Source organism: Paroedura picta, chromosome 9 (assembly GCF_049243985.1).
Source record: "Paroedura picta isolate Pp20150507F chromosome 9, Ppicta_v3.0, whole genome shotgun sequence".
Lineage (NCBI taxonomy): Eukaryota > Metazoa > Chordata > Lepidosauria > Squamata > Gekkonidae > Paroedura > Paroedura picta.
The window spans coordinates 28026091-28054047 of record NC_135377.1 but is presented as its reverse complement, the minus strand read 5'-3'; the positions used below and the strand labels follow the sequence as shown (position 1 = coordinate 28054047).

At 41.5% G+C, this 27957-nt stretch overlaps 3 protein-coding genes across 10 annotated transcripts in view; 2 read left to right on the top strand and 1 right to left on the bottom strand.

Moving 5' to 3' along the window:
* Positions 1–4869, top strand: part of ZC2HC1A (zinc finger C2HC-type containing 1A) — a 29535-nt gene extending 24666 nt beyond the window's left edge. For all 3 annotated transcript variants that reach the window (XM_077352076.1, XM_077352075.1, XM_077352074.1), the window contains one exon: positions 1123–4869. In XM_077352076.1, coding sequence (XP_077208191.1) covers positions 1123–1297 — 175 coding nt within the window. In that variant the 3' untranslated portion in view covers positions 1298–4869. The remainder of the gene's footprint in view (positions 1–1122) is intronic.
* A 589-nt stretch (positions 4870–5458) lies between these two features.
* On the bottom strand, positions 5459–27868 carry IL7 (interleukin 7). 2 transcript variants are annotated; one of them, XM_077352077.1, is made up of 5 exons: positions 27134–27868; positions 20575–20705; positions 12114–12188; positions 7292–7402; positions 5459–6340 (listed from the first exon to the last, which is right to left on the bottom strand). In XM_077352077.1, the coding sequence occupies exons 1-5, from the start codon at positions 27141–27143 to the stop codon at positions 6212–6214; spliced, it is 456 nt and encodes a 151-aa protein (XP_077208192.1). In that variant the 5' UTR covers positions 27144–27868; the 3' UTR covers positions 5459–6211. The 2 variants fall into 2 exon arrangements, with proteins under 2 accessions (XP_077208192.1, XP_077208193.1); XM_077352078.1 differs by lacking the exon at positions 12114–12188.
* LOC143844656 (uncharacterized) overlaps positions 26343–27957 on the top strand; it is a 33682-nt gene continuing 32067 nt past the window's right edge. For 2 of the 5 annotated variants that reach the window (XR_013234071.1, XR_013234070.1), the window contains exon 1: positions 26343–26631. Coding sequence is in view for 1 of the 5 variants with exons in the window: in XM_077352079.1 (XP_077208194.1) it covers positions 27142–27156 (15 nt within the window). In the remaining 4 variants the exon portion in view is untranslated. Of the gene's footprint in view, positions 26632–26698; positions 27157–27957 lie in introns of those variants that run through there. The other 3 variants (XM_077352079.1, XR_013234069.1, XR_013234068.1) reach the window with 3 other exon arrangements.

Genomic DNA, 27957 nt, shown 5'->3' with positions numbered 1-27957 from the left:
TCCTCACCAGCTGCACTGTACCTGGGCTGGCACCAAGGTGCTGCCTTCTATGCTAATGCTGCATTTGTAAGTACAGGTGGATTGTTCATAACATAGGCGTTTGTAAGTCAGGGACTTCATGTAGCTGGATATGAGGATGATATTCAATCTGTGCTGAGTGGAAGGGCTCACAATATAAAAAGTCGACATATCAAACTCTTAACTGGATTTAACTGAATTAACATCTCAGTTTGTCTTATTTTCCCATTTCTATGTTTTTCAGAGTTGCTGGGGTACACTCATTTTGTTATAATCTTCATTAATCATACTATCATTAATCATAGTATCAGGCACATATGTACAACTGTGTATTTGTGTACGGCATGATAGGGAACTTCGAAGAGGTTGATTCTGTGAGTGCTTAAGGAGGTGGCAGGCTACGGTGGATGAGCGATAGGGTTGTGAGTGTCCTGCATAGTGCAGGAGGTAGGACTAGATGATCCATGAGGTCCCTTCCAACTCTATGATTCTATGATTTACTAGACAAAGGAGAAGAATTTGTTCCTTTTCCAAAGGCAGAGAGGGGAAAGTGGGAAGAGAAGGAAAGACACTTTCCTACTCTGCAACTTGATGTAGAAGCAGAATTTGTCTGTCTTTTTACCAGATGCATGTCTGCCATCTGATGAAATGGGAATCCTACTCCGATGAGGGGATATCTAGAAATCAGCTGTTATTTTCTCACTTTGCTTTTGTAATCATCACAATGCCCCTTTCTCCTGCATACTCATTTGCAACCTACTTCTCAGGAGATTTGCCAAAATCAAGCCCACTGTTAGATGTTATCCTGTTTGATGTGTATCTGCTAATTTGGTTCCAACCGTATTCATTTCTGGTAGCACAGATAAGAATACATAGAAGACCCACTTTAATCTATTGAACTTGCACTCCCCAACGTGTGCATAGTACACTAGTTATTGTTAATTAGCTTAGTTTAGGGTTTTGTAAGTCAACATTTTTAGAATAATTGTTCTTGAAAACAGTCCATGGGAAAATATTAGTATGCATTAATTGTTTTGAACTATTCACACTACTTTAGATAAACTTATAATATGGTTCATTTTTAATTTTTAATACTTGATGAAGGACTGGATATGAAAGCGGAGACTGTTCATCTTCTGTCAATGGAGGAAGCTCTAAAAGCAGTGAGGGAAATTCACCTGCCCAGCTACCAAAATTCTGTTACGAATGTGGAGCAAAATACCCAGTTGAATCTGCAAAATTCTGCTGTGAATGTGGAGTTCGGCGAATGGTTATGTGAACATGGGCTAAACCAGAAATAAAAGAGAACCAGCTCTTTCATTGCTATGGCTGCACAGAAACCTTCCCATCAAAGCTCATCTTCAAGCACCATAGTCATTTCCCAAGAGCTTGTATTTTTGGTTGCAAAGTAATTTATATATAAATAGATCTAAATATACTGTACATAAACGATAAGTACCTAAATTGTGCCATTTAAGGAGATATATTGAGACACTGATGGAAATTTCTTTAATGGAGAAAATAGTAGCTCAAGAAATAAGAGGTTTTGTAATCCTGTTATGTATTATACCCATAAAAATTTTTCTTGTCACTCACCTATCGCGTATTAGCCCTGAATAATTTTATTTAAAAGAAGTGCTGAATAAAGAATTCCTTATGCTAAAATATTAAATCAGCACATTACTTGGTGGAGCAGTTCATCCTAAATCTTTTAACAGCCATCCTCTTGAATTATTGCCATTTTTCCTGGGTCTGCACTCTGCATGCAAAAGTCTTTATAATCTTTGATGATAGATACTTCATTTGTGTATAATGAAATGTTTTTCTTTCCTGTTTTTTCACATATCCTTCATTCACTTTTTAAAAAATGAACTATTTTTCCTTTAGATTCATCTGTAGTTTTGCAGACTAATTCACCTTCCTTCAGGCATATGTGGGATCAATCTACCCAACCTACTGCTGCCTGTAAAAGCCTCAATGAAATAAATGGAACATGTGCAAGACCTTAGTGCATTTTGTTGATTATAACCCTTTCCTTATAACATTATGTTCCCCCACTGCTGTAATGCAGTCGTTCCCTTTCTCCACAAAAGAAAGGCATAACATAGGTTGAATTGTTTTGTCCATTGAGTCCTGAACTAATTTCTAAAAATATTCTTGCCCATATAAAGAACCCTGCAGTCATTTGTCATGGACTGTAAGATACCATAGTAGAAATCACACTTAAAAACTGGTTATGGGGCAAGTGAGTTTCAAGACATAACACATTTCAATTACAGCATCTTCTACTAGCATCGTCTAAGGTCATACCAAAATTTACTTGCCTTCAAAATGAGCAGAGTGGTCTGCTGAAGTTCTGTTTCATCAGTATTTTCTTTCAAGAATTTAAGGTATGAAATCTTATTTAAATGTGCCTTTCCTAAAATGATTTTCTATTTACCTCCTATCCATTGTAAAGTATAGCAATTATCTGATTGTTCAGAGGGTCATTTATGTCTGACATTGGATTATTATTAATAGGATATGAAAAATTTATTTTCATTTTCAAAATGTTTCAAATACACTGTTACTAATAGCAACTAGCAACTGACAATATACTTAGTATGCATTTAATAGATCAAGGTAATTTTTATCTCCCGTGCTTTATAGAGATAATTGCTGGTAAACTGTAGGTCCCTGTACTAACCAGCTCATTGATATGAAATCATATTTGCAGATTTCCTAGTTTTTTCTACTAGTTGCAGTACCCCAATTGTGATGATGACCCCTGTTTTATTTCTAGAAAAGAGTTAATATAGTATGTAGCAGGTAAGTATTAGTTGCAATGTGTCAACTTACAATAGCTAGATAGCACTTAATCAGTTCTGAAAGTGAGACCAAAATGTGTAGAATTTGGCTGCGATCTCACCATTTTGTATTGTATCCTGCAATTCTCTTTCATGCAATCCTTCCAGATATATTTTAATCTTCATTGTAAGTTTTATTGGAGCATTTGTGGGTTCTGTGTGTAACTATGAATTTTGCACAAAAAAATGGTTGTGTTAGCTATGCATATATTACTCAGCATTCACTCCTGAGCAAACACTGTTTGCAGTATAGAAAATGTTGTCCAGAAATTGTAGCAAATGTCAAACAAGGTTGAATTTCAAAATACTTTCTGTTGAAATAAAGGGCTGCAACGTAGATACTACATGCTAGAGTAACTTTACTAGAAGCCCTTGAAACCTGTAGATAAAAGATATTAGCAATTTCTACTTTTGTCCTGCTGAAATGTGTGGACATTGCACCCAGAATGCTGTACCATTAATTTCACAATAATCTCTGAAGGAAACATACCCAGTATTTTATGAACTATGACATGATGATACATTATTATGTTTCTGATTTTGAGAAAGATGGGAACTATATTGCATGTAGATTTTTATCAGCGACACAAAACTTCATGGCTAATTTAGAATCTGAGGTCTTAAGAACAAAGTCTGTGTCCTTTCATCATTGTATTCACTGCCTTTGAACAGCAATAATCATGATCAGTTATGGATGCAGTAACAATTCCATTGTTTTTATGATACTGAATCTGCCGTACACACACACACACACACACTGTTGTATTTTGTAATGGAAGTTCACTGCTTGGTAATTTTATTATGAGTCAAGCTGGGGTCCAGATGGTTGCAAACTGTATCCTTGCACAGGCAGGCGACTGCTTTTTGGTACTAGTTTCTCGGAGATAATGAATAGCCTTTTGTGCAGGTTGGCATGTTGATATTTTTGTAGCACTTGGTATCACCAGCAAGAGCTGCACCTAATAAGAGGGCAAGAGAGCAGTCACTTCCCTTTACACGCAGAAGTAATTCCTGCCTACGCGTGGTGCTCTTGGCATCTCAAATACATGAAGAGAAACTTTGGCTGTAGATTCCTGGGTCCCAATTGCACTTCTCATTATATTAAAAAGGAACAAAGCTTCTCATAATTTTTCTCTCATTCCATGTTCCATAAATGTTTCTTCGGGTGTGAAACTGTCAAGCTTTTATAAGAGGTTTTTGATTGGCCAGTAACAGTTTGTTTATAAGCCAAAGTTGCTGTTTTGATATCCACCATCATTACAAGTCATTATCTAATTCACCTATTAAATAACTTGTGATTGCCAAGTTATTAAATCCCATTTAAACAAAGATTTTCATATGGCATGAGCTCAGCATTCATAAGATTTCATACAGGGCCGCTTCATGTTATTTCTAGTCAGAGATTAATCTCTTTGTCATAAAAATTGCAGCTCACAATGACTAATATCAGAGTGGCATGTGATGGTTTTTCCTTTCATCCTTCAGATTCCAGACATTGTTATGTTAGGCTAATTAGTGTAGCCATCTTCCATTTAAAGTTAGTGGAGGATATATAGCTATTGATCTTTGGTAGGCTGCTGCATGTTTGGCATTGTATAGAATAGACTTGTATTTTGTGGTTCATTCTGAAAAGTTCTGAGTACAGATCTTATTGGATCCATCAAGATTTTGTGTGGACTCTGCTTGGATGCTAGCTATTTGATGATGCGTATAGTCTTACTAATCACCAAAGATCCCATTTATCTTTTGTTTTATGTTTCCACAGATGCTTTAACATATTATGCCTGATAAGAATACAGCTCCTTTATTGCATCTGCCTGACCTATATGTATAATCCTTGCAATTTCCTTTTAACTAGTAAGAGTCTCATTTCGACTAGTTATGTGAGCTTGTTCCAACAGTTTTTAGACTTTTGTAGATGTTCAGTCATTTCCTGTAAAAACGATCTGTAAATGGCCACTGTATGTTATCTAGGTTTTTGTTAAAATAAAGCAATTATAGCATACAGCTCCATTCTTTGTGATATATAACTAGTCCCTGCAGTTTATAGTCCAGAATGATTGTACTTGGTTTTAATATTTACTGAATGCCTAGAGTTTGGAGTAGGCCAAACTGGCCAGGGATTCTGGTATTTGTTTTGTGTGGAGGCATCATCTGGGCATGGATTTGGGGTCACTGTGGATGGGCAGGTAGTTGTGAATTTCCTGCATTCTGCAGGGGGTTGGACTAGATGACCCTGGATATCTCTTCTAACTCTGATTCTAGATAAGTGCCAGCAAACTAGTACTGAATCCTAATCATGCCAATATAGTAATTAGAACTATAAATGTTAATTGGAATATTTTCTTAACATAAATGGACAACAGCTTTCCTTAATCTCTGGAATTAGGATGGTACAACATCTTTATAGAAAGTTTCCTTCCCCATGCTTCTTTTCAGATGCTAATTAAAATACAGTAGGACTAAAATGCTTTTAAAAACATTGTATAGGATACATAATTACAGGTGTATTTACACTAAAGGAGTGAGGATTAAAAAACTGAGTTACAGAAAATTATAAAAGCACTTGTTAAGTTAAATAGAAACCACACCTGTAAAATACCAATATATTATTTTATAAAAACGCCTAAATAGTAAGTTACTCTATTAATGAGAATTTCTTTGACTTGCACACACAAAAAGAGATGCCTGCCTTCACAGTTCTTACTGCATCTTGCTACAACCTACGTCGGCTGTCTCCATGCTCACATCCCCTAAACCAGATAATCCTCCTATCTTTTATAAATACACATTTCCCCTGTTACCAGCCTCCTCCGTCAGCTATACCCATCATTGGTAGAACTCTTTACAGCCATGATATATATATATATAGTAATAAAGACAAAGACTTGACAGTAGAGCAAGATAGGTAGCTGTGTTAGCAGCAGAAAACAGCTCAAGTCCAGTGGCACTGGACTAACAAAATTTGTGGCAGGACATGAGTCACTGCTCACTCTTCAGATACTTGGCAAGCTTCTTTATTGGTGATTTTAAAGTGCTTAGCTGTTCTTTGAATTAAAGATGTGTCATATATAAAACTGTATCAAAAGACAAATAAAACTCTTAAGGAAACAAAGAATTAGTAGTTTTCAGTTGCATTTGTTTGCATCTGCTAGTGTTGAGCATTTCCTCAAGACACTGAGGGTCTCTTCCATATTTCCAACTGCTTTACTCCCCAGAAACACCTTACAACAGTGTCTTATGACGATTTCGGTGAAGAATGTTTGAGTAAGGAAGGAGAAGGTGTACAGGCGGTGCAAAATTATTAGAAAAATAGTCCACAAAATATTTTTGTAGTTCATCAAGTTTCACGTAATATACTGTATCCAGCATAATTTAAGCTTCGAGATGTTTTTCTTTATGCGACATAACGCTGGAGAATTTGATTTTCGGCAAATGTCTGTCTTTTGATGTTTTTTTTCTTCCTTGATGTACTTCTATATTAAACATGAGAAAGTTGGTTTTTAAACAGTTAATCATAGTATTTATGCTTCAGTGAGCAGTGTCAGGGCTATACTTAGAGACTTGCAGAATTCAGACATAACATAAACCGTGATCTATTAACAATGGTTAGTCCATCGAATCCTAATTTCAAAAACTCATTCAAATTACGGTTTGTCTTGTGAAGTGCTGGCTCTACTGCAAAAAGCTATATGGTGTCCTGACTTGTGGTTAAGAGCAGCACTAGAGAAAGTGGTTTTTAAAAAAATGTACTTTTATTCATTACTTTTATTGAGAACAAGTCCTTAATGTGAAAGCTGTTAATATATGGTACCTAAGCATGTTTACTGACTCTCCCAAATCTAATGAAAGTTGGAATGTGGGAGTTTTGACAATCCCAGATGAATTTTTGAGTGTTCAAGTCTAAATATTTGTTTCTTGCTTTATCGGTATAAATAGCTGTAAATGCTGGATATTGCATTTCTCAACATTTTTTAAAATTCATAAAAGACAGAAACACGAAAGGGATCCATGAGAAATTTTGCAGGGGAGCAAATGTCCCACCCACTTGCCACAACCTCCTCACCACATTGTTTCTTTCTTACTCCTTTCCACAGCATGATAATTTATGGAACAATACCACCCAAACCAATTCCCGAGAAAAACAGGAGTAACTTGAATGTGCAGAAAAGGTCACAGTATAAACTATTTTCCATGGATCTTCTAAAAAATAAGACAAAAATGATAAATATCTAAAATATCCTACACAATCAATAACTGTTTTTCCATTAAAACAGTATTGCTGTGGCTGAACATTAGTGGCTGGACAAGACAACACGACTTGTCCAGAAATGTTAATTACTTTTTACATATTTGTTACTGTATAGACCTAATGTATATGGCTTATTACAAGGGACACCCCATTAAAAAAAAAACCCTGAGAATACCTTTAGCAAACTGGATGTGTGGTTATAAACACTGGTCAAGTTGTTCTTTAAATCAGCATTCATAGTACAGTTGGATAGTCTATTGAGCTTCCATGTCATGTCATATATTTTCTGTGAAAAAACAATGAGTTGGAACACAGTTAGAATTTACAAGTGAGGCCTGCAAGAATCATAGGGGGGAGCTCCCATCTCCCCCAACACACTTTCTTGCTGGACCCAGTGGTCCTCAGGCTCCCCTGTAGTTTTGCTGGGCCTGCTGCAGCTCCTGGGTTTACTGCAGCTGCACCCTGCTCACCACCTTTCTTTTCCCATGCTGCTCTGTGTGGCTCACCCACTCTGCACAAGCCAGCTAAGAGTGGCTCGTAGCAAGCTGCAGAGAATAAACAAATTTATTCCAAGAGATTCACAAAGTCTCCTAATATGGTGTTGCCCACTCAAAGACAATATAATAAACCTAAATCAAAATGCAGCCTGAACAGGTACCTAGGCTACTACCTCATTTTGGGAAGTAACCCTCAACAGCTGTTTTCTGTTTAAAAAATGTCATGTAAATATCTACATTCATATGTCTGTGTACAATAAAATAATTTTTCAGAAAAATGTAAAAGGAATATCCGCCTACCTTTCATTGTATATATAACTATTGGTTCCAAATTATTTTGTTAAATATGTTACCTATTCTGCTTAATATGTTACCAGAGTAATGAAATAACCTACCTCAGAGAGATCTACATTACTTTGAGAGCAGTATGCCAATGTAATACTCGGAGGTAGGATATTTCATGATTTCCGAATCACAGATTTGTGTTTTTGGTATATTAAATATTTTTCACTATGTCATAATACAGTAGATTATTGTATCCATTTGATTTAGGTAAATTATTAATTAAGAAGAATAAATTGGAACCAATCGTATTTATGCAATATAAGGTAGGGGGATAAGTGTCTGCAGATAGAGGGCACACTTAGGATTCAGAATAGATGTAATGACAGTCTTCCAGAGTGATCCTTCAGGGCAGTTGGCGTAAAGGCAACAAAGAGCATTCACCTAGTATTTCTTCATCCACTTTTGAAAATTCAGACAATCATTACTAATCTGAAGTTATAATCCCCAGCCTACTGTACTTTACTTCCTAATGTGATAAACACAAAATCTGAATTATTGCTGAATCTTTTCAATTTCATAGCCTATGCCTTCAACAACATAGCTAGTATATATTAAAAATAATACAGCAGGTAAACCTCACATATGCAGATGTTCATACGTAGATTTATGTCTATGTATTCATACTTAGACAATGCAGTAGGGAGGCTCTTCCTACGGATCTTGGCTACTTATGTGTAACATGTTTATTTATATATGATATGATGCAGTTTACATAAAAACATATAAACAATACATGTAACAATAAATATTATTTATTTATTTTAATAATGTTAAAATATTACTACAGTTTCTCATTAACTGAGAAGCCTTACACAGTTTATATAAAAATGTACTTGAGTATAGAAGTAATGAGATTAAGAAATAAAAGCTGCTTCTAGTATCACATCTTAACATAAACCACAACAGATGTAACATGCATGCACATTCTCTGGAATGCAGCCAAGCTAAATTTGAGAGACACATTTTAAACCCCCCCCCCCCCAAGCCAAGCACTGTGAATTGTGTACCCCTTTTTGCCATCTTTCTGGAGTCCTCAAAAGGGGATCAACAGTAGCTTCTCTCACAATTATCTCGGCGGCAGCAATGCTGCCAAGTGGGGTTCTAACAATCTCTTTGTAGCTATTGCATTTATAATTAGTTATGGTTATGGAATGGGAATGGTAGAGGACAGGAAGGCCTGGAGGATCATTGTCCATGGGGTCGTGATGGGTCGGACACGACTTCGCACATAACAACAACAACAACAACATGGTGCATTTATGGAGATTTGGAGTTATTTGATAAGCATTTTGCCCTCAAAGCCCGCTTGCCCCAGCAATTTTCTAATGAACATTCTGCTTAATCATAGCCTGAAATGTCCCTGTTGATATCTAAAAGCAAGGAACATTGGTCACCTCCATGGCACTGTGAGATTCTTAACATCACCATTCAGCTTGTATAGAAGGGCCTTTCATGGGAATTATGCATATTTTTCCTTCCTTTCCCTAAATGAGTTAATAGCAGCAAATAGTTCTCCTTTCCCCTCATTTTTCCTTATAATCTTACTATGAGGTAGGTTTGGGTGAGAGGGAATGACTGCTGAAATTACTCTGTGGTTTATTTTAACTCAGGTCTCCAAAGTTATAATCCAGCATTGGAACCACTACACTGACACTGGATCTGGACACTGAAAACCAAATATCTGGAAGGTAAATACAGAGGAACCAAGATTTACCAACCAGATTTAGACTTCCACAGAACTTGTCCAGCTGAGCATGACAATCACCTTCCCATGAGTGGCATTTTGTAAGTCCCTATTGTACAGTCCAAGGACCCTGTACCATATATTATCCAGCCCATTATAAAAAGGGAAGGAAGAAGCACAGCTACTCCATCCTTTTGTAAAAGTTTTCTCCTTCCATTGTTAAGAGTAGACTTGCCTCATACACTTGCCTTTAAATCAGAATGGCAATGCCGGGAGGGGTGGGATATAAATCAAAGAATAAATAATTCTGCAAGACAACAAACACCCTTGGATATGAATATGGGATAACCCATAGATGCTGCTGGCACTGAGTGACATCAAGGGATATTATGCATGTCAGGATACATCACAAAGTCTTGAAAAAAAATGACTTTTTAAATTCTGCATATGGTGCTGTTTTCACCACAGAAATCCCACCATAATATTTTGTTGTTAAGATTGTCCTCCCCCCCTCATAGCCATGAGTGCGCCTTTTCCACTGGCTTTTGTGCGGTATTTAAAACTAGCTTTACTACAACTTTTCTTGTGCCAAAGATGCCAGTTTCTGCATGCAGATATATTAGCTTGTTTATGGTCTCTTCCCCTGTGCCACCATACACCAATGGGTGAACAGACAGCTCCTAGTTCCTTGACCACTAGGGCTTGAGGTACCTCTTGTTTGATGCAGACCTCTTACCTCTGCTATTACAACATTACAACATCACCAGAAAATCATTTATTCATTCCCTCAGAGGCATTTCAATCCATTCTCTATGAGGAACAGCATACCTCTGAGGGGGGAAGGTTGTAGTGTTGGCATTCAAAAGGCTGTGTGCCCCACAGAAATTTCTTGTTGAGGTCTCCATGTCCATGAACTACAATTCCCATGAGATCCTGCCAGCAGCATGTGCCAGAGTTGCAGTCAGGTGGCGTTACAGCTGAGAGCCAGTTTGGTGTAGTGGTTAGGAGCGCGGACTTCTAATTTGGCATGCCAGGTTCAATTCTGCACTCCCCCACATGCAGCCAGCTGGGTGACCTTGGGCTCGCCACGGCACTGATAAAACTGTTTGGACCGGGCAGTGATATCAGCGCTCTCTCAGCCTCACCCACCCCACAGGGTGTCTGTTGTGGGGAGAGGAATGGGAAGGCGACTGTAAGCCACTTTGAGCCTCCTTCGGGTAGGGAAAAGCAGCATATAAGAACTCTTCTTCTTCATCTAGCACAACAGAGGAAGTGCCCCCCCACATAAGGATTTGTCATATAAGTCTAATGCATAATTGTATGCAGAAAAAAACATTAACACAACACAGGCATAAATGATGGTTTAAAAGGCTCAGCATGCTGACTTTGGTGAAAACCTGTACGTGCATATTAGCCCCAGGAAAGGGAGGCCTTCTCCCCCAGGCAACTCTGAGGGTTGGTGAGAGCTGGGACAGGAGTCTGTTCTTCGGCTCCAGTTGTTCTCAGAGAACTACATCTGCTAATCCTTTGCATCAATGTATAAAACAAGTGTTAGTGCCACAGGAACAAGATTTCATTTGCTCACTTCACATGTCTATCCCCAGTATCAGAACATGCCTTTCGTTATGTTTATGAGCTACCCCATTTTCAAGCCAATGCAGTATATTTTGTCACCAAACCTGAACCTTTCAGGAATTCTAGCAGACTACTGTTACAAAGCTACAGAGCATAAGTATGTGTAGCATTTGCTTAAGAAATTCAGAGATGTTAACATGCTGAAGAGATCCATCTCAACTGTCTGAAAACAGTCTTTTACTATTAAACTATGGGGAAATTTTCATCACACCTTTATGAAAATTTAGTGTGGTCAACTGCATCCAGATGAAGTTGCTCTGATTGACATTTGACTAAGCTTGGTGTAGTGGTTAAGCGGACTGGCCTCTTATCTGGCAAGCCAGGTTTGATTCCCTACACCACATACAGCCAGTTCGGTGACCTTGGGCTTGTCACAGACCTGTTAGAGCCGTTTTTCTCAGAACTCTCAGCCCCACTCACCTCACAGGGTATCTGTTATGGGAAGAGGAAAGGAAGGCAATTGTAAGCCACTTTGAGACTCCTTTGGGTAGTGAAAAGCGGAATATAAAAACCAACTAGTCTACAAGCTACCACTGGGAATCCGTGTACAGATCATGCAAATATTAACACATATGGGGCTGATTCATCTTCACACACAAAGCTCAGCTAAACATAGAGGCAACATTCCCCACCCCATCACTTACAAATCAATTACTTAGGCCAAATACCTGGCTGTTCTGAGTACTGCCGCATTCTCACACACAGACACCCCACTTGGGCTGAAAGGACACAGCAAAGTGAAAGAGAAGGAAGACCATAAACCACTGACATGATATCATGCCAGGTACTATTCTCTTCACAGAAACAACATACGCAAAACAGAATAAGCACACTACCTGGGTAGTATTGCAGTTTAATTCTTCAGATCTACTCTGCTTACATTCACCACCAAGGCGTTCAGATGCATTTGCCTATAATAAATTATAGTGTAAGGACAGTTTAAGAACAAGACAGTTTAACTCAAAAGTTTCTGCATTTCTCTTTCACATGTAATACACGAATGTATGAGCAGTCAATGACCTAGTATGTTCACAAATGAGGGCAGATAGGGCATGACATTTAGGAAGAGTGACAAGCATTGTTGGCAATGTCCAAGCTAGGGAAAAAAACTTATCATGATGGATAGGTGTAGTTTCACAGCCAGGAGTTAACACAGCATGGCCCATTATGCACGGGCCATAATGCTCGCGCTGGCGGTGGCAGCGCTTTGGGGGAAATCCCCGATAATGCTCACCGCTGCCGCCAACATGGGCGCGTCCTGGCCCAGGGCTACAGAAGGCCCACGTTAAGAAAACGCGGGAACTTCCGCAGCTTCCTGGGTACACCGGGGGCCAGCAAGGGCTGAGGCAGGCCGGTGCTGTGCATAATCGTATGGACACCGCATACCACTGTAGGCTCCATGGAGCCGCGGAACTGGCATGGGCAACCCCATGCCCCCACCAGTATATGTGGAGGGGGCCTGCCCCGCCACTCCCCCCAGCCCCTCCCCACCTCCCCCCCCCACCACTTCAGCTTACCTTGGCTAGCAGCAATCTGGCCCTCCTGGCCCCGGCGTAAAGCGCGCACGCTATGCCGGGGCAGCCCAGCATGCCCCCCCCCTCGTGCGTACATGGCGAATGGCAGGGCATCGTGCCCCGCCACAACTGCATGGCGGCAGTATGGGGTAGCTGCCGCCGTGCATAAAAGGTCCATCTCTAACGGGCTATGCAGGTTTTGGAAGCTTTTGGTTCCAGAGCCTCAGGCTAAGACTTGTTAAGACCTTTTATACACAGGAGGAGACTTGATAAGCAGAAGTTCCATCCGTTTGTGTGTGTGAAAGAGAGTACGCATGGGCAAAAAAGGCTGGCCCAGCCCTCATATGGCAGCAGACTAATCTCCGCTTCCACACAACATTGGCACCATCCTATCCCAGGCCTAGTGTGCTTTAGGCCCTCCATTGCCTAATAGCAAGGGAAATATCCATGTTCCACGGTCTGCTGTGGGGGCCAATGGGGGCCAATCCAGATGCAGGCCCTATGGCATCCTGGAAAGGACAAAAAAATGCCACAGTTGGCTCTGTGGTGCTTTGTGATGGCATGAGGCCAAATGGGACATTTTTATTTGCACAAAGGTAGGATTGCATTATTACACAATCCCACCTTTGTGCAATCACTCTGCCTGCCCCCCCAATGGAGAACCTGTCCACCCCAGGTATGTTGTGGGGATGCAGAAATCTGTGGTGGATGGTGTGCGTTGCTGTAAAAGGTCTCCTGTGGGATGCAGGAAGTTGCTGCCCCATCACAATGAACCAGCAGCGGCCCAGAGCAGTACCACTGGTGAAGAATCTTAACTTTCTGAAAGGATTTTTAAAAGCCTTAAAAGGAGTTTGGCTAGATATACCACAAGTATACCTAGTATACACAAGTATACCTCCAAACATGAACACCTAGGCTTATTCTGCAAACGTTGGATAATGCACTTTCAATGCACTTTAGAAACAGATTTTCCTGTTTCACTTAGGAAAATCCAACTGCAAAAAGCACACTGAAAGTGCAATATCTAACATATGCAGAATGAGCTCTTGTCACACTTGGCCACCCAACCAAATTAATGATGCCAACAAAAGAGCCGCCATGATGACTCTGTCACCATATCAAAGTGATTTTAAAAGGCTGGTTGAGCCTGATGCTAATCAATCCAACAGCATGGCACCTCCCCACTTTGTCAAGTGCCAAAAAAGGCTCTGGGCCACTTGAAGAGGGATAAGAGGAAAGAAACAAGAATGCTGCATTGCAGCCCTCATCAAGATGAGCCAGCCCTTAGGCATTTTAAACGTATTTTTAAAAGGTAATAGCATCCTTAATACCACGAGGACACCGTCATGTTTGCTTTGTCCCTAAGGCTTAATGTTGGGAAAAGCTTTAATAAATTTGAGCTAAGACTAAAGATTATTGCAAATGCTTCAGATTAGACATGGGAAAGTACATTGGGAGCCAATGAAGCTGATTTAGCATTGGAACAGCTAATCTGCACTGCAAAATGAATCATATAAATATTTTTATTTACTATATTTTTCACACATATTTTCTAATTAAGAGTTGGCAGTATTTAGAAATATTTGCAGCTGCCCATCAGCCCTGTTCCCCCTACATCTCCACCACCATGTCATAAGCTACCCTTGGGCGGAAGCAGCAGGGCTGCCAAGTCCACAATAAGAGCCTGTTGCCTAAGGTCCTCTTGGAATGGCAGCAGGAGGGTTTTTTTTTTAATGCAGCCTTGTGAGCTTACCACATGTTCCCACTGGAAAGGATCACTGGATCTATGGTTTTACCAAGGAGTTTCTGGCAATTCCTACACCTACTCTTTTTTGAAAAAAAGGCTCCCATAATTTTGTACTCCCGTTACCATTGCACTGGCTGCCTGAAAGCAGCCTTCATGGGGGAAGGGCAGAAAAGAGAATACAACACACTTGGCAATCATAAATGAGTAGTGCTTCTCAGGTGAAGTTTTCAATGACAACAACAGGTACAAGTACATGCATACCCATAACAGTACACACACACACACGCACATATACACATTATAGCATATAATGTTTGGTTAGGGCCTAAATTAGTACAAGTTTTCTAATGGGACACAATGGAATACAGAGCTGACATTTGTGTTACTCATAGCCCATTCCAGTGTTTTAACAGAATCAAATGCACTTTATGATTTTCTCTGTTTTAATCATTAATGTTTCGGTTGTGATGTTCATGATACTGTAAATCGCCCCAAGCTGGCAGCTGGAAGGAACAGTCATACAAATCCAAACATAAATAAATAAACAGATATAAAAGAAATTAAATAAAACAAGCTCTTTATGGAGAAGGTTTGAACTTTAGAAAATATGGAGACAGGTTATATGACATAACTTTTAAAAGCCAGACAATATAGGTCTTTGCCATCACAAAAAGCCAGGTGTATGGGTATGGGCAGGCAGCACCAATGATTAAAAAGGAGTCAGAAACTGGAAAGTGTGAATCAATGCATGTGGCATACTATAATATTCTCAGTGTGGACAAAAGGATTCAATGGACACTGGGCAATTTTTAAGAAAAAAAAAGAGCTGTCCAGGTTAATGCATAGCGGTCCTCAGTAATTATCCTCCACATTCCACATTCTTCTCTAACTGGAAATATACTGTGCATGTTGTTAACAGAAATTATATATCTATTTCCCTGAAGTATCATTTATGTCTAAATCAGGGGTAATCAAACTGCAGCCCTCCAGATGTCAATGGACTACAATTCCCATGAGCCCCTGCCAGCAAATGCATTTTGCTGGCAGGGGCTCATGGGAATTGTAGGCCATAGACATCTGGAGGGCCGCAGTTTGACTACCCCTGGTCTAAATCTTGAGAGAAGTTCAGTTCATATTGTTCATCTCAATAGCCTGGATAAAGAAATAAAACACAACCAGCCAACAGCAAGTATATGACAAAACCTACTACCTAGCCACCCAAATTTTCTGTTTTTTTAGGCTTATCTCCGAAATAATCATCCCTGTACATATACATCACTAATATGTATTAAGGAGTATATGATAATCCATATTTAAATCGGAAAGAGAATTACACAATGGTTAGAGGGCATAGGTGAATGAGCCAGGGAGACTTGCCGTCAAATCATCACTTACCACCAAGATCCCTGGGTGCCCTCAATGAGAAAGGTGGCCTATCAATAACACAAAATAAATAACATAAGGATTGGAATGAGGACCAAATGGGAATTACTGGTCCAGGGATTCTTAAAGCAAGAATCATTTTATCTAATTCTCGATATGGCCAAATCTGTGTATATTTAAATCAGGATAGTGGAGCCATGAACAGACTAGACAGATCTTTCTACAAACTTGAAAATGCTCCAAAAAATGTGCAATCTTAAAAAAAAAAGAAAGGTTAACCTGCCCTAGTAAACATCTGAAAGAATTGCAGCACAATCCTTACATATGTTTACAACAAAGTTAGTTGCAGTGTTCAACAAAGAACACAATTCTGTATAAGACTTCGGTCTTTGTCTTTCATTTGTTAAATATATAAATAGCATAAGATATTTTTATCTTGACTGGTCAATAATCAGTTTATTCTAAAGACATTAGCTGCATAATTTCCCAGACTGACATTCTTTCATCAAGCAATGTGATTAAGGAGAAGGAAATGCTACAAAATAGGAGTCCCATCTTCCTCAACGTTACTCTTGACTAAGGAATCCTGAGGCAGCACACACCAAGATATGATAAATTGATCAGCATTCTCTGAGTGTTCAAGGCCCCTGGGCTAGGGCCTTGAAAATAGTGTGGAAACATCATACCTGTGAGACTGCCTCTCCCTGTATGTTCCCAAAACAAGTCTTAAGATCCCATGAGCAAAAATTTGCTCAAAATCCCTGGTCCCAAAAAGACTTCATTGGACATAACATTTTCAGCCATGGCCCCAAGCCCAGTAGAACACTCTTCCAAACCAGGTAAGAGTCCTACAGGAACTTGAAGGGTTCCCCAGAGCTTGTAAAACAGAGCTGTTCCACCAGGCCTAGGGTTGAGGCCCAAAATAACATCTGAATTATGCTGGCCTCCCAGCCAAAGCCCTAATCTATATATCAGCTAAGGCTGGTAAAAGAGCCTCTTGTGGCGCAGAGTGGTAAGGCAGCCGCCTGAAAGCTTTGCTCATGAGGTTGGGAGTTCGATCCCAGCAGCCGGCTCAAGGTTGACTCAGCCTTCCATCCTTCCGAGGTCGGTAAAATGAGTACCCAGCTTGCTGGGGGGTAAACGGTCATGACTGGGGAAGGCACTGGCAAACCACCCCGTATTGAGTCTGCCATGAAAACGCTAGAGGGCGTCACCCCAAGGGTCAGACATGACTCGGTGCTTGCACAGGGGATACCTTTACCTTTACCTTTAAGGCTGGTAAAATCCTCTCCTGTCTCATTCTCTTCCAGGAAGTAGAAGATCTAGGCAACTAACGAACTGACATGTGTTTTTATATTTTAATTGCATAAATTTAGGACTTTTTATTCTGTATATTTTTATATGTGATTTTATTATGAGTCTCATGAGATGAGATAGAAAATATAATAAATAAAATAAACTGGGATATCAATAAAGATCATCAAATTCAGCACTTTGTACTAAAGCAGTATTTTTGTACAGCACAACTCAATTCCACCACAGCTTGTTAGATCAACATGGTGCCACAGCATGATACAAGTACAAAAATACATGTACCATCCCAGGAACATTTATTAATTAAACATCTATATTACAAAAGAAAACCTTATCCTGTTTCAACTGTCACCTGCCTAACATAACACTCTAAAATATGTATTTACTTCATTTATACCCCACCTTTCTCCCCAATGGGACCCAACATGACTTAAATCATTACATCATTCTCCTCCGTTCCATTATACCCTCACAATGCTGTGAAATAAGTTAGGCTGAGAGTGTGGGGCTGGTCCAAGGTCCCCCTGCAAGCTTCCAGCAATTGAATGTGGTTCTGAATCTGGGGTTCCCAAATCCTAATCTAACCACTTCATTGCACTGATGTAGTCCGTCTTTGTGAACACAGGCAATCAATATGATCCAGTTTGACAGTTTGTGAAGAAAGTAGAAAGCAAACCTTAGTGCACAAGCACATACGAAATGTGCACTCTTTTTTTACAATATGAAAACAGCAATATTCTATTATATGGTCATATCACAAAAAGATACATTTTTAGTATTTTGGTAGTTATTGGTTGTTGACAGCAAGGAAAGCAGAGCTCTGCTTAAAACTGTTGAAATTCCACACACACGCACACACACACACACAGCATTGTGTAGTGGCCAGTTTGGTGTAGTGGTTAGGAGTGCGGACTTCTAATTTGGCATGCCAGGTTCGATTCTGCACTCCCCCACATGCAACCAGCTAGGTGACCTTGGGCTCGCCACAGCACTGATAAAACTGTTCTGACCGAGCAGTGATATCAAGGCTCTTTCAGCCTCACCCACCTCACAGGGTGTCTGTTGTGGGGAGAGGAAAGGGAAGGTGACTGTAAGCTGCTTTGAGCCTCCTTCGGGTAGGGAAAAGCGGCATAGAAGAACCAACTCTTCTTCTTCATTACTAAATTGTGTTAAAAAGAGACAGAACGATTTATTTTGGAATGCCTTAAATTGAAGGGCTTTTCTACCCATCTTACAAAATAGCATCACACCAGCGAAACTGTATGATGCTATTAATAATCGTGCCTCCTACCATTTCTCACCTTAATACGCTCTCGCTGTCTTCTGGCACTTTTTGCTGCTTCCTGGCACTCTATATGGCTGCCTGAAATGGTGGAGGAGAGGGAAGTGCTATACACGTGGCTCCCCCCCCCCCGCCTGTCACACATGGCCAATGACGTTTTCCCCTGTTTTAAAGGGACAGTGATGCAAGCGTTTTATTTTTTTTATTTAAGTGAAACTTCTCTGTTGGGATGCCACCTCCAAGCCTTGAAGCTCAAGGGAAAAAAATGCACAATATTTTTTTTGGGGGGGGGGAGTCTGGAAGGCATGCATTGTGCGTCAACTGGTGGGGGAATTTTTTTTTAAATCTGTCTAGATTGTTCCAGGCAGTTTGCTCCAAAAAAAAAGAAGGCCCGTTCCAGGCAGAAGTGAGAGGTAGGCGGGCTTGATGGCACACTGGAGACGGAGCTCGTACTACTTTGCCTATTTTGGTAACGCACCTGTCCTTGGCATGTGGCTTGCTGGTTGTTCTCCTCCCACTCGCGCAACATGGCTGAGGGAATCCACTTTTTGGGATTCCCCAGCTATCACTTTAAAATGGAGAATGTAGCTGCCAGTTTGCTGCTGGAACACTGGATGTTAGCGATGTCGTGCAAAACGCCAAAAATATGGCATCTGCATAAGGTGAGTATTTCACTTTTTTATCAGGCGCGGAATGGCTCCAGGAATTTCAGCCTATTGAAATAGGATTTGCTTGTCTTTTGGGCTGTTTTCTTCAGTCCCCCTCCCCCCCCATGTCCCCCCCCCCACTTTATTTTTCTTGATGAGAGTAAGAAAAGAGATCCCACCCAAATCCCCCTCAATCTCAACTAATAAATAAAATCTCATCCACGGTTTTTCGTTTTTTATCCCTCAGAAACCAACTAAATTGTGAGGGAACTTGCCTGTAATATGATTCTAAGCATATCAGTTACTTCAGTTCTTCAAATGTTTTTACTTTACTCCCCTCAACAACCTTTCTTTTAATTTCTCGAAAGGCTTTTCTGCTTTGTTCTAACACCATCAACCTTTCAGTGTCATTTCTCATGAGGGCTAATCCGATCAACCCTCCCCTCACCACATCCAGTCCCCCAGCTAATATGGCAGGTAGTGGCTTCTATAAGCACCAGTTGTCCCTTGCGTAGAAAAATGCAGCAGTCATTATCTCAGCAACTGCCAGAAGAGATCCTATTTCTTTAATGGAAGATAATGTCCCTCTAGTTTCCACTTTTAATCATAATCCACAAATATATTTTACTTGTGGAATGAAATGTAAAAATATTCTTGTAAGTAGCTATGCTGAAATGGAAAACTGTTAAATAGCCTTGTATCGTATTTCTTTGTTATGTGCTTAGTTATAAAATAAGCAGTTGTTTCATACCAAAATCTTGAAGGTGAAGCCATAATATAGAGTTTTGTCATTAAGGAAATAATATTTATAATGAAATGCTATGTATGAGCTCTGGACATCACTGGAAGGCCTGCAAATTCCAGCAAGTAACAAATGGAAGTTTATTTATTATTCGGCTTATATACTGGTTTAGAGGCCTCTAGCAAGGCAACCCAAATTATGGCCATAAAGACTTGCTCGACCTCAAAAATTCCAAACCATGTTATTATAATTTTTAAAATAATTTTAAAAATTTTATATAGTGGCAATTATTTCAGAGCATTATATTTATTTATAGATCTCAAATATTGTACCTTATTTTCATGATAAAATCTGCCAGAGAGCCAATGGTTAAAACTGTCAGACTAGTATCTGGGAGACTCAGTTTTGAAGTTTGAATCCCTATTCATATCATTAAAGCTCACTGGGTAACTTTGGGCCTATCACATCCTCTCAGCCTAATCTCCTCACAGGGTTGTTGTAACAATCAGAGAATGTAAACCACTTTGGGTCTTTATTTAGGGGAAAGGCAGAGTATAAATGAAGTAAATAAGCATGTTGTTGCCATCACAATTCAAGCTCAGCATGCTAAATTTTATCACATAAACAAACCTTTTAATATTTTTGTACATTAAAAAATGTCTACCTACCAGTTGATCAAGGTGGAGACTTAGAAGTATCAGATATTGCTTCCGTATTATATCCTTCTCATCAACAGAGGACGTCTCTGGTATCAGGACTAGGAACAGTGGTTGAATCCCAAAGAAATACCTTAAAAAAGCTAGATTACAAGTTTACATTGAATTAATTCTATTTAATACCATCAATACTATAGTCATTTTAACAGAACTGATTAATATTTAGTTGATGTTTATTGTACATAGTTAATAATTTAGGCTCAGCAAGTTTATCTGAATCTAGACAGAATCTGAAGTTTACATTTCAGTTATACTTTAGCAACCCCAGTAGGAATAAAACTGTGTATGAAACAAGACCCATACTCAAACAGAATCCCAACCACATCTCTAAGTCAGAAAGATAATGCAATACTTGGCAGAAAGTGAAAAGTCTGCACACAGAAAGCCAGATAAATGGGCTAACAACATCCCTGTCAATTACATATGTGATTAATCTGTCTTCCCTTTTGTTGATCTTCCCATCTCCCAAAATCAAGGTTTAAAAAGGTGAGATGAGGCTTCTGCCATTCTCATATGCTGTAAATAATATTTCCAAATGCAACTGAACTTGGAGTGTGATAAGTAAATTTCTTACTGCACACTCATAGCCACTGGTGTACACAGCCCATATATGAAATATATCCATTGCCTACATATTTATTTGAAACATTTCTTTACCACCCTCTCAAGAGTCTGCTCAAGGCAGCTAACAACATACAGTGAAACAATAAATTATACAACTATATTTGTGTATTCAAAATTTTTTATTTGAATGTAACATAAATAACAAAAAGCTAAGTAAACTAGAACAACAGCAGCAATATTCTAAAACAGCAAGAGCTAAAATCAACACAGAAGTATACATAGAAGAAACAGTAGGATATAAAAGCCAGTAATGTCAGTGGCGGGCACCTCACCTCCAGGGGAGGATCGTCGTCAGGTATAATGCTTGAGTTCAGTACCTTAGCTCATGAGCTAGTCCGCATGGGAGAGGGTGGTTCTTAAGGTACCTGTCCCACATCTTTTAGACCAAAATCCTGAAGGCACTTATTTGGAAGTAAGTCCCCATTGCCTTTTCCTGCTTCTTTTTCTCTTTACTACTAACCAGACAACCTGCCCTCATCTATCCCCATCTAAAGCTTTTCTTCCCCCTGGCAGCTGGGAAAACTCCAGTCAAATTGTGCAGTGCTGACCGCTGCCCCAGTTGCACGCTGGGGTACCTGAAGTTCTTGTGAGAGCACCTCACTTCCACCTGTGCCCCTATCTCCACATTATCACCTCTTCTTTTCTTCCCAACAGTTCCCATATCAACACTTTCTCAGCTGCCTTATTCCCCACCCACCTTTTATCTCCTCACCCATCCTTAGCTGTATTTGTTATTATTTACTTCATTTTTATGCCACCTCTCTCCACAATGGGGATCCAAAGCAGTTTAACCCTGGGTTGAGGTTAGGTTGATAATTAGGTTAAGGTGACCAGATTTTAAGATTGGTAAAGCGGGACAACATTGATTGGGGGGGGGGGGTTCTTGATTTAAAATATGGTCTATATGGAGCAACAAAAATGTTCATAGAATGCATAGAACGCAAAAATAGTATTGTAATATATATATTTTTAATTTCAACATTACAATTTGCCAGGGGGACAAAAAGTGGGACAATCTGGTCACCTTAGGTTACCTTGTGTGCTTCCATGGCAGAATGGGGTTCAAAACTTAACCTATTCTGAAATCCTACCCTCTACATTACACTCGCTTTCATGGGATGACTTCTGTTGAACAACAGCAAGCACCCAGGCCTGGATGACTCACACAATTCATGTGGTAGCTGCTTCTGCGCCTGGCTCTATGAGTCCTTTCTCGAAAACCAAAACACCCCTGGAAAGGACCCTGCCCACTAATCCCCACCCCCCAATTTTCATTTTACTGATAGAAACCAAAAGCTGGGTTGCTGGCATTACTGTTGTTGTCTAGCAACAGCCATTGAAGGCATTTGATTCTTAAAGCTATATGCAGCACTTTTAATATTTTGGAATTTTTAAACCTAGAAAGATTTTCCTGAAAACTTAGAGCTTTTCTTGGGTTTTTAGAAAGATCTCTTTTGTCTGCCTGTGGGACCCATTTCCATATCTAAGTAGCCACAGATGGGGCCATGTTGAGAATTCTATTAATAATTCCTACATATGCTGTAGCCATATGCAGCGTATTTTGAATTATATTTACTGTTTATATGTTAAGGCATTGTGCAACAGTATTTTAAAATATATTAAAGAGTTCATTGCTTTCAATATTACAAAATGTTTACAATGCCATTCTAAGTAGGTTACCTCAGAATCTAACTCAGGCCTGATCAATTGGCCTTACTTTTTATAAAGCAGCTATAGAATAGGACCACTAATTTAATATCCAAATATGCTGGTTGTTCATAGGACATTTTTTATTTTTGCCTAGGTTAAGTGCTTTTTCCTCTGTTGTTTTGAGTAATTATGAAATAAAAGAAATAATAAAGATGGACAAAAATAGATTCAGGTGGATAGCTATATTGGCCAGAAGCAGCATAACAAACTTTGGTCTTAAAGGTATCACAAGACCCAAACTTAGATAGAAATGCAGGCAGTGAAAGTTAATGTCTTTATAATCATGCCAGTAAACAAATTCATATTCCAGCATGCTGTTCCATCACGAGAAACAGCATGAAGTACATCTTAGAGTAGGATCTGTGGAATCTAGGTTTGAATCTCTACTCATGCCATGGAAGCTAGCTGAGTAATCTTGGCCCAGTCACATTACTCTCAGCCTAGCCCTAATTTGGATATCCCTGATAGCCTGATCTCATCAAATCTTAGAAGCTGACATGGAGAATGAAAATGGCAATGTCTCTTTGCCATGAGAACCCTACACATGTTCTGAGAAGGCACTTGGGGTGTTCTCTATTTTGAAGCCTAGGAGCTGAGCATCCAAAATATCTACAAGGCCTTTTTGAGATGTAGGGGTTTGCCTCTAACTTTTAGGAATACTAGCCAAAGCATTACAAGATAATGAATGGAAATTAAGCATATTACCCCCTCAAAGAAGGTGCCCCCATCAATTGTTTCCAAAGGACTAAAGTCAAATCAATGAATTCAGCTAGTCATTGCTTCCCCATCTTATCTGCTGACAATAATATTGGCATAGCACGGATTGTGGCAAAATGTTAGGTTGCAGTGGCTTCAACAAATAGGGAAATTAAAGGGTCTCAGAGGCCATGGAGGACCTTCCGGGCGCTTTCGCAAGTGTAGGGTGGGGGTGGGGAAGCCTCCAATCCCTCCAATGCCATGAAGGCCCTCCACAGCCTCTGGGAGACCACCCCTTGAGCCTCTGCTCCCCCCAGGGTTGGGAAGGCCCTCCGTGCCCTCACAGAGGCCGAGGGGCTTCCTGGCCATTTGGTAAGTGCAGGGTGGCATGGGGTGGGGAAGGGAATGCCTTCTCTCTATTTCTCTCTCCTTTTCTCTCTGCCTTTCATTCCCTCTCTTTCTGTCTATCTTTCCTTCCATTCTTGTCTCTCTACCTGTCTCTCTATCTTGCTTCTTCCGCCTATATTTCTTGCTGCCACTCTCTTTCCTAATTTCTTTCTTTTTTACACTTTCTATCCTCTCTCTCTTCACATTCTCTTCACATTCGAAGAGGCAGAGGAACTAGAGATCAAATTGCCAACATACGCTGGATCATGGAGAAAGCTAGGGAGTACCAGAAGAACGTCTACTTCTGCTTCATTGACTATGCTAAAGCCTTTGATTGTGTGGAGCACAACAAATTGTGGCAAGTTCTTAAAGAGATGGGAATACCAGAGCATCTTATTTGTCTCTTGAGAAATTTATATGCAGGTCAAGAAGCAACAGTGAGAACTGAACATGGAATCACTGACTGGTTCAAAATTGAGAAAGGAGTTCGGCAAGGCTGTATACTGTCGCCTTGCCTATTTAACTTGTATGCAGAGCACATCATGAGAAATGCGGGTTTAGAGGAGTCACAAATTGGGATCAAGATTGCAGGGAGAAATATCAACAACCTCAGATATGCAGATGATACCACTCTAATGGCAGAAAGTGAAGAGGAACTAAAGAGCCTGTTGATGCGGGTGAAGGAGGAGAGTGCAAAAGTTGGCTTGAAACTCAACATCAAGAAAACAAAGATCATGGCATCCGGCCCTCTCAATTCCTGGCAAATAGATGGGGAAGAAATGGAGATAGTGACAGATATTATTTTCCTGGGCTCCAAGATCACTGCAGAGGGGGACTGCAGCAAAGAAATTAAAAGACGCTTGCTCCTGGGGAGGAAAGCTATGGCAAATCTAGACAGCATCCTAAAAAGCAGAGACATCACCCTGCCAACAAAAGTGCGTTTAATCAAGGCTATGGTATTCCCAGTTGCAATGTATGGCTGCGAAAGTTGGACCATAAGGAAGGCCGAGCGTCAAAGAATTGAGGCTTTTGAACTCTGGTGCTGGAGAAGACTCTTGCGAGTCCCTTGGACTGCAAGTCGAACAAACCGGTCAGTCCTAGAGGAGATCAACCCTGACTGCTCCTTAGAAGGCCAGATCCTGAAGATGAAACTCAAATACTTTGGCCACCTCATGAGAAGGAAGGACTCCCTGGAGAAGAGCCTAATGCTGGGAGCGATCGAGGGCAAAAGAAGAAGGGGACGACAGAGAATGAGGTGGCTGGATGGAGTCACTGAAGCAGTAGGTGCAAACTTAAATGGACTCCGGGGAATGGTAGAGGACAGGAAGCCCTGGAGGATCATTGTCCATGGGGTCGCGATGGGTCGGACACGACTTCGCACATAACAACAACATCCTCTCTCTCTCTATATATATATCCCTTTCTTTCATTACTCTCTTTCTACCTGTCTCTTTTCTACTGTTCCCCCCTCCTCTCTGCTAGTGCCCGTTGTATCACCTACAACGGGCTTTTCCTCTAGTATATGCTTTATAAAATTGCTTTCTTTCAACAGGGAGAAATAGCAGTATGCAAAGAATTGCAGAGAACATGCATGCAAGCATGTGAGTGGAGAGGTGAACATTAAACAGGAACTATTCTGCAATGCTCCTCTTAGCTTTTTTAACCTCAACTGCCAACAGCTCTTTACTTGGAACCCACGTGTTAGTGAGAATGAGCACTAACTGCTACTGCTTAGCTGACTCTGTCCCATTCAGTCTTTGCCTAAGTGAAACTGAAGACTCTCCAGCAAAAAGATGGGACTGCTGGGTAACCTAGCAATGAACCAACTTCAGAATGGAGATCAAGAAATTTAGTATCTTGGGGTCCCCCCTTGCTGTGGATGTCAACCTGTGAGGCACGGCCCACACACTTTGTCACATCGAAGATTAATCATTACAGGCATTGATGAATCCATCTAACTGTTGTGACTGGATACACAACAGTTGATGTAAAAAATATGGGCTAACGGCCAACCTATCTGCCACTTTTCTGGTACTGAGCATATTTTAGCTGGCATTACAGAACTTTTTGAACCAATGAGCCAACAAGGCTACTTCTAGCCTTTGGTAACCCAAAAAGTGTATAGAAGATACCAGTAATTCTAAAAAAAAAGTCTACTCAAAAGTAACTTTCTCCCAGGAAAGTGTTCTTACAGTGCAGCTAAAAGCACCTAGTGCAGGCAAGGCATGTCTCTTGCATTTGGACTTCAACCCAATACATTTGGCTACGGTTGTCTGATAAGACTTATTTGCATGTTCACACACCCCTCGGCCGAAAGCTACGATTTCACTTTCTGCTTTTCCATACAGGTTCTGAAAACACTGGAACTCTTGAGCATTCTTTTTAAAACGAAACACTCATCTAGAGGACTTCGGAGGGTTTTAGAAATATATCTGCATTATTCACGTTTTCCACAGTTTTGGCTTTTCCCTTATTCCTGGATCTCCCTCCCCTTTGACGGAGTTTACGGGAAAAGGCTCCGGTCGCTTACAGGCGGGGGAAGCACCTGCTGGAAGCCAGCCTGGGCTGCTGGAAGGGAGCCCGCTACACCCGGTAAGAACATTTCTCGGCCGCATCTGGCGTCCAAACCCGAGGTGGGGAGAGAGGGGGAGGCGGCAGGGCTTGTAGAAGGAGCGAGAGAGAAGCGGAAAGGCGAAGGCGGCCACCTGCCCCAGCTCGCTGCGCGTTCCCTGCCCTCTTAGCCGGCGTCCGCTCCCGGGACACTCCTGGGATCCCCCGTCCCGGAATAAAAGACGCTCCTACTTTCGTTCTGAAAAGCCTGGGAAATTCCCGCCGCAGGCTAAAAGGATAAAAAGGCGCCGCGCCGCAGTCACACTGCTGGCGGCGCTGCGAGGGACGCAGGCGAGGCGCAGAGGAAGGTGCGTGCCTGCCCGCCCGCCCGCCTGCCGCGCGGAGGTGGTTTGGGCGGGAAGAGAGCCAGGCGGGCCCGCAGCGAGGGTCCCCGCGCCCACGCGAGCGAGAGGGCCGGCAGAACAATCGCGGGCGTCGCGACCAAGGGCAAAAGCGGCTTTGCGCGCGCGCAGACGCGCCTTACCATGGAACATGGTCCGCGAGGAGGTACTTTGTCGCTCATGGTGGTGCCCGAGTCGTGCTCATAGTGCTCCGCGGATGCAAAACCGCGGCCGCAATGGCAACGGCGACGAGTCCTTCCGCGGGTGTGGGGGTGTGGGTGTGTTTGTACGCGCGCGGGCGGGTGTGCGACAAGCCCCCGGCGGTCTTCTCGGCACTTTCCGCGTGGAAACAGACAGAGCCTCTGTCGGGCTTTGCGGAGCGGCGGCGATTTCGGTCCGGGCCAAAGTACTTTCGCTTTCCTCTGGGTGCCGCTGGTTGCGGGGGATGGCAGGCAGGCAGGCAGGCAGGCAGGCAATCAGTCCGGCAGGTAGGCAGGCAGGCGGTCCGTTTGGCACAAGCGAGGCATGGCCGGTTGGAGTCGAGCCTGTCCCCGGGCTTGGGGCGGCGCAGTGTGCGCCAGTGCCTGTCGCGGTGCTGCCGGCTCTTGCCTCTGCTCTCCACGGCTGGGGGTCAGCCCCGACGCGGTGGAAGTGCTTCTTCGCAGTGTCTCGGCGAGAGGCGTGGACGGAGCTCCTGGCGCGCCTTTTGCTGCTTCCCCGGCTGGATGGCAATAGGAGGAGCGAGTCCGTCGTCACTCCTCGCTCCCATCCCGGCGGCGGCCAGAGGAAGACGCGCGGGACAGGGGGAAGGAGCCTTCATGGACAGTGGAGAGTGTGGGGCTGGCCTCCGACGACGACGGAGCAGGCTGGCAGAACTGCTTTCCCGGCGCGTCTCAGGCCCCGCCTTATGCCGCCGTCTGTGGAAACAGCCGCCAACAGAGGCTGGTGGCGGTGTGAGGGAGGCAGC

Excerpts from the sequence above, each read along its gene's own strand:
- IL7 (XM_077352077.1), bottom strand. Across the intron at positions 12,189-20,574 it reads GTCTCCACCTTGATCAACTG|GCAAATGCATCTGAACGCCT; the intron begins GTAGGTAGACAT and ends AATTTATTATAG. Across the intron at positions 6,341-7,291 it reads ACACATCCAGTTTGCTAAAG|AAGTACATCAAGGAAGAAAA; the intron begins GTATTCTCAGGG and ends TGTTTAATATAG.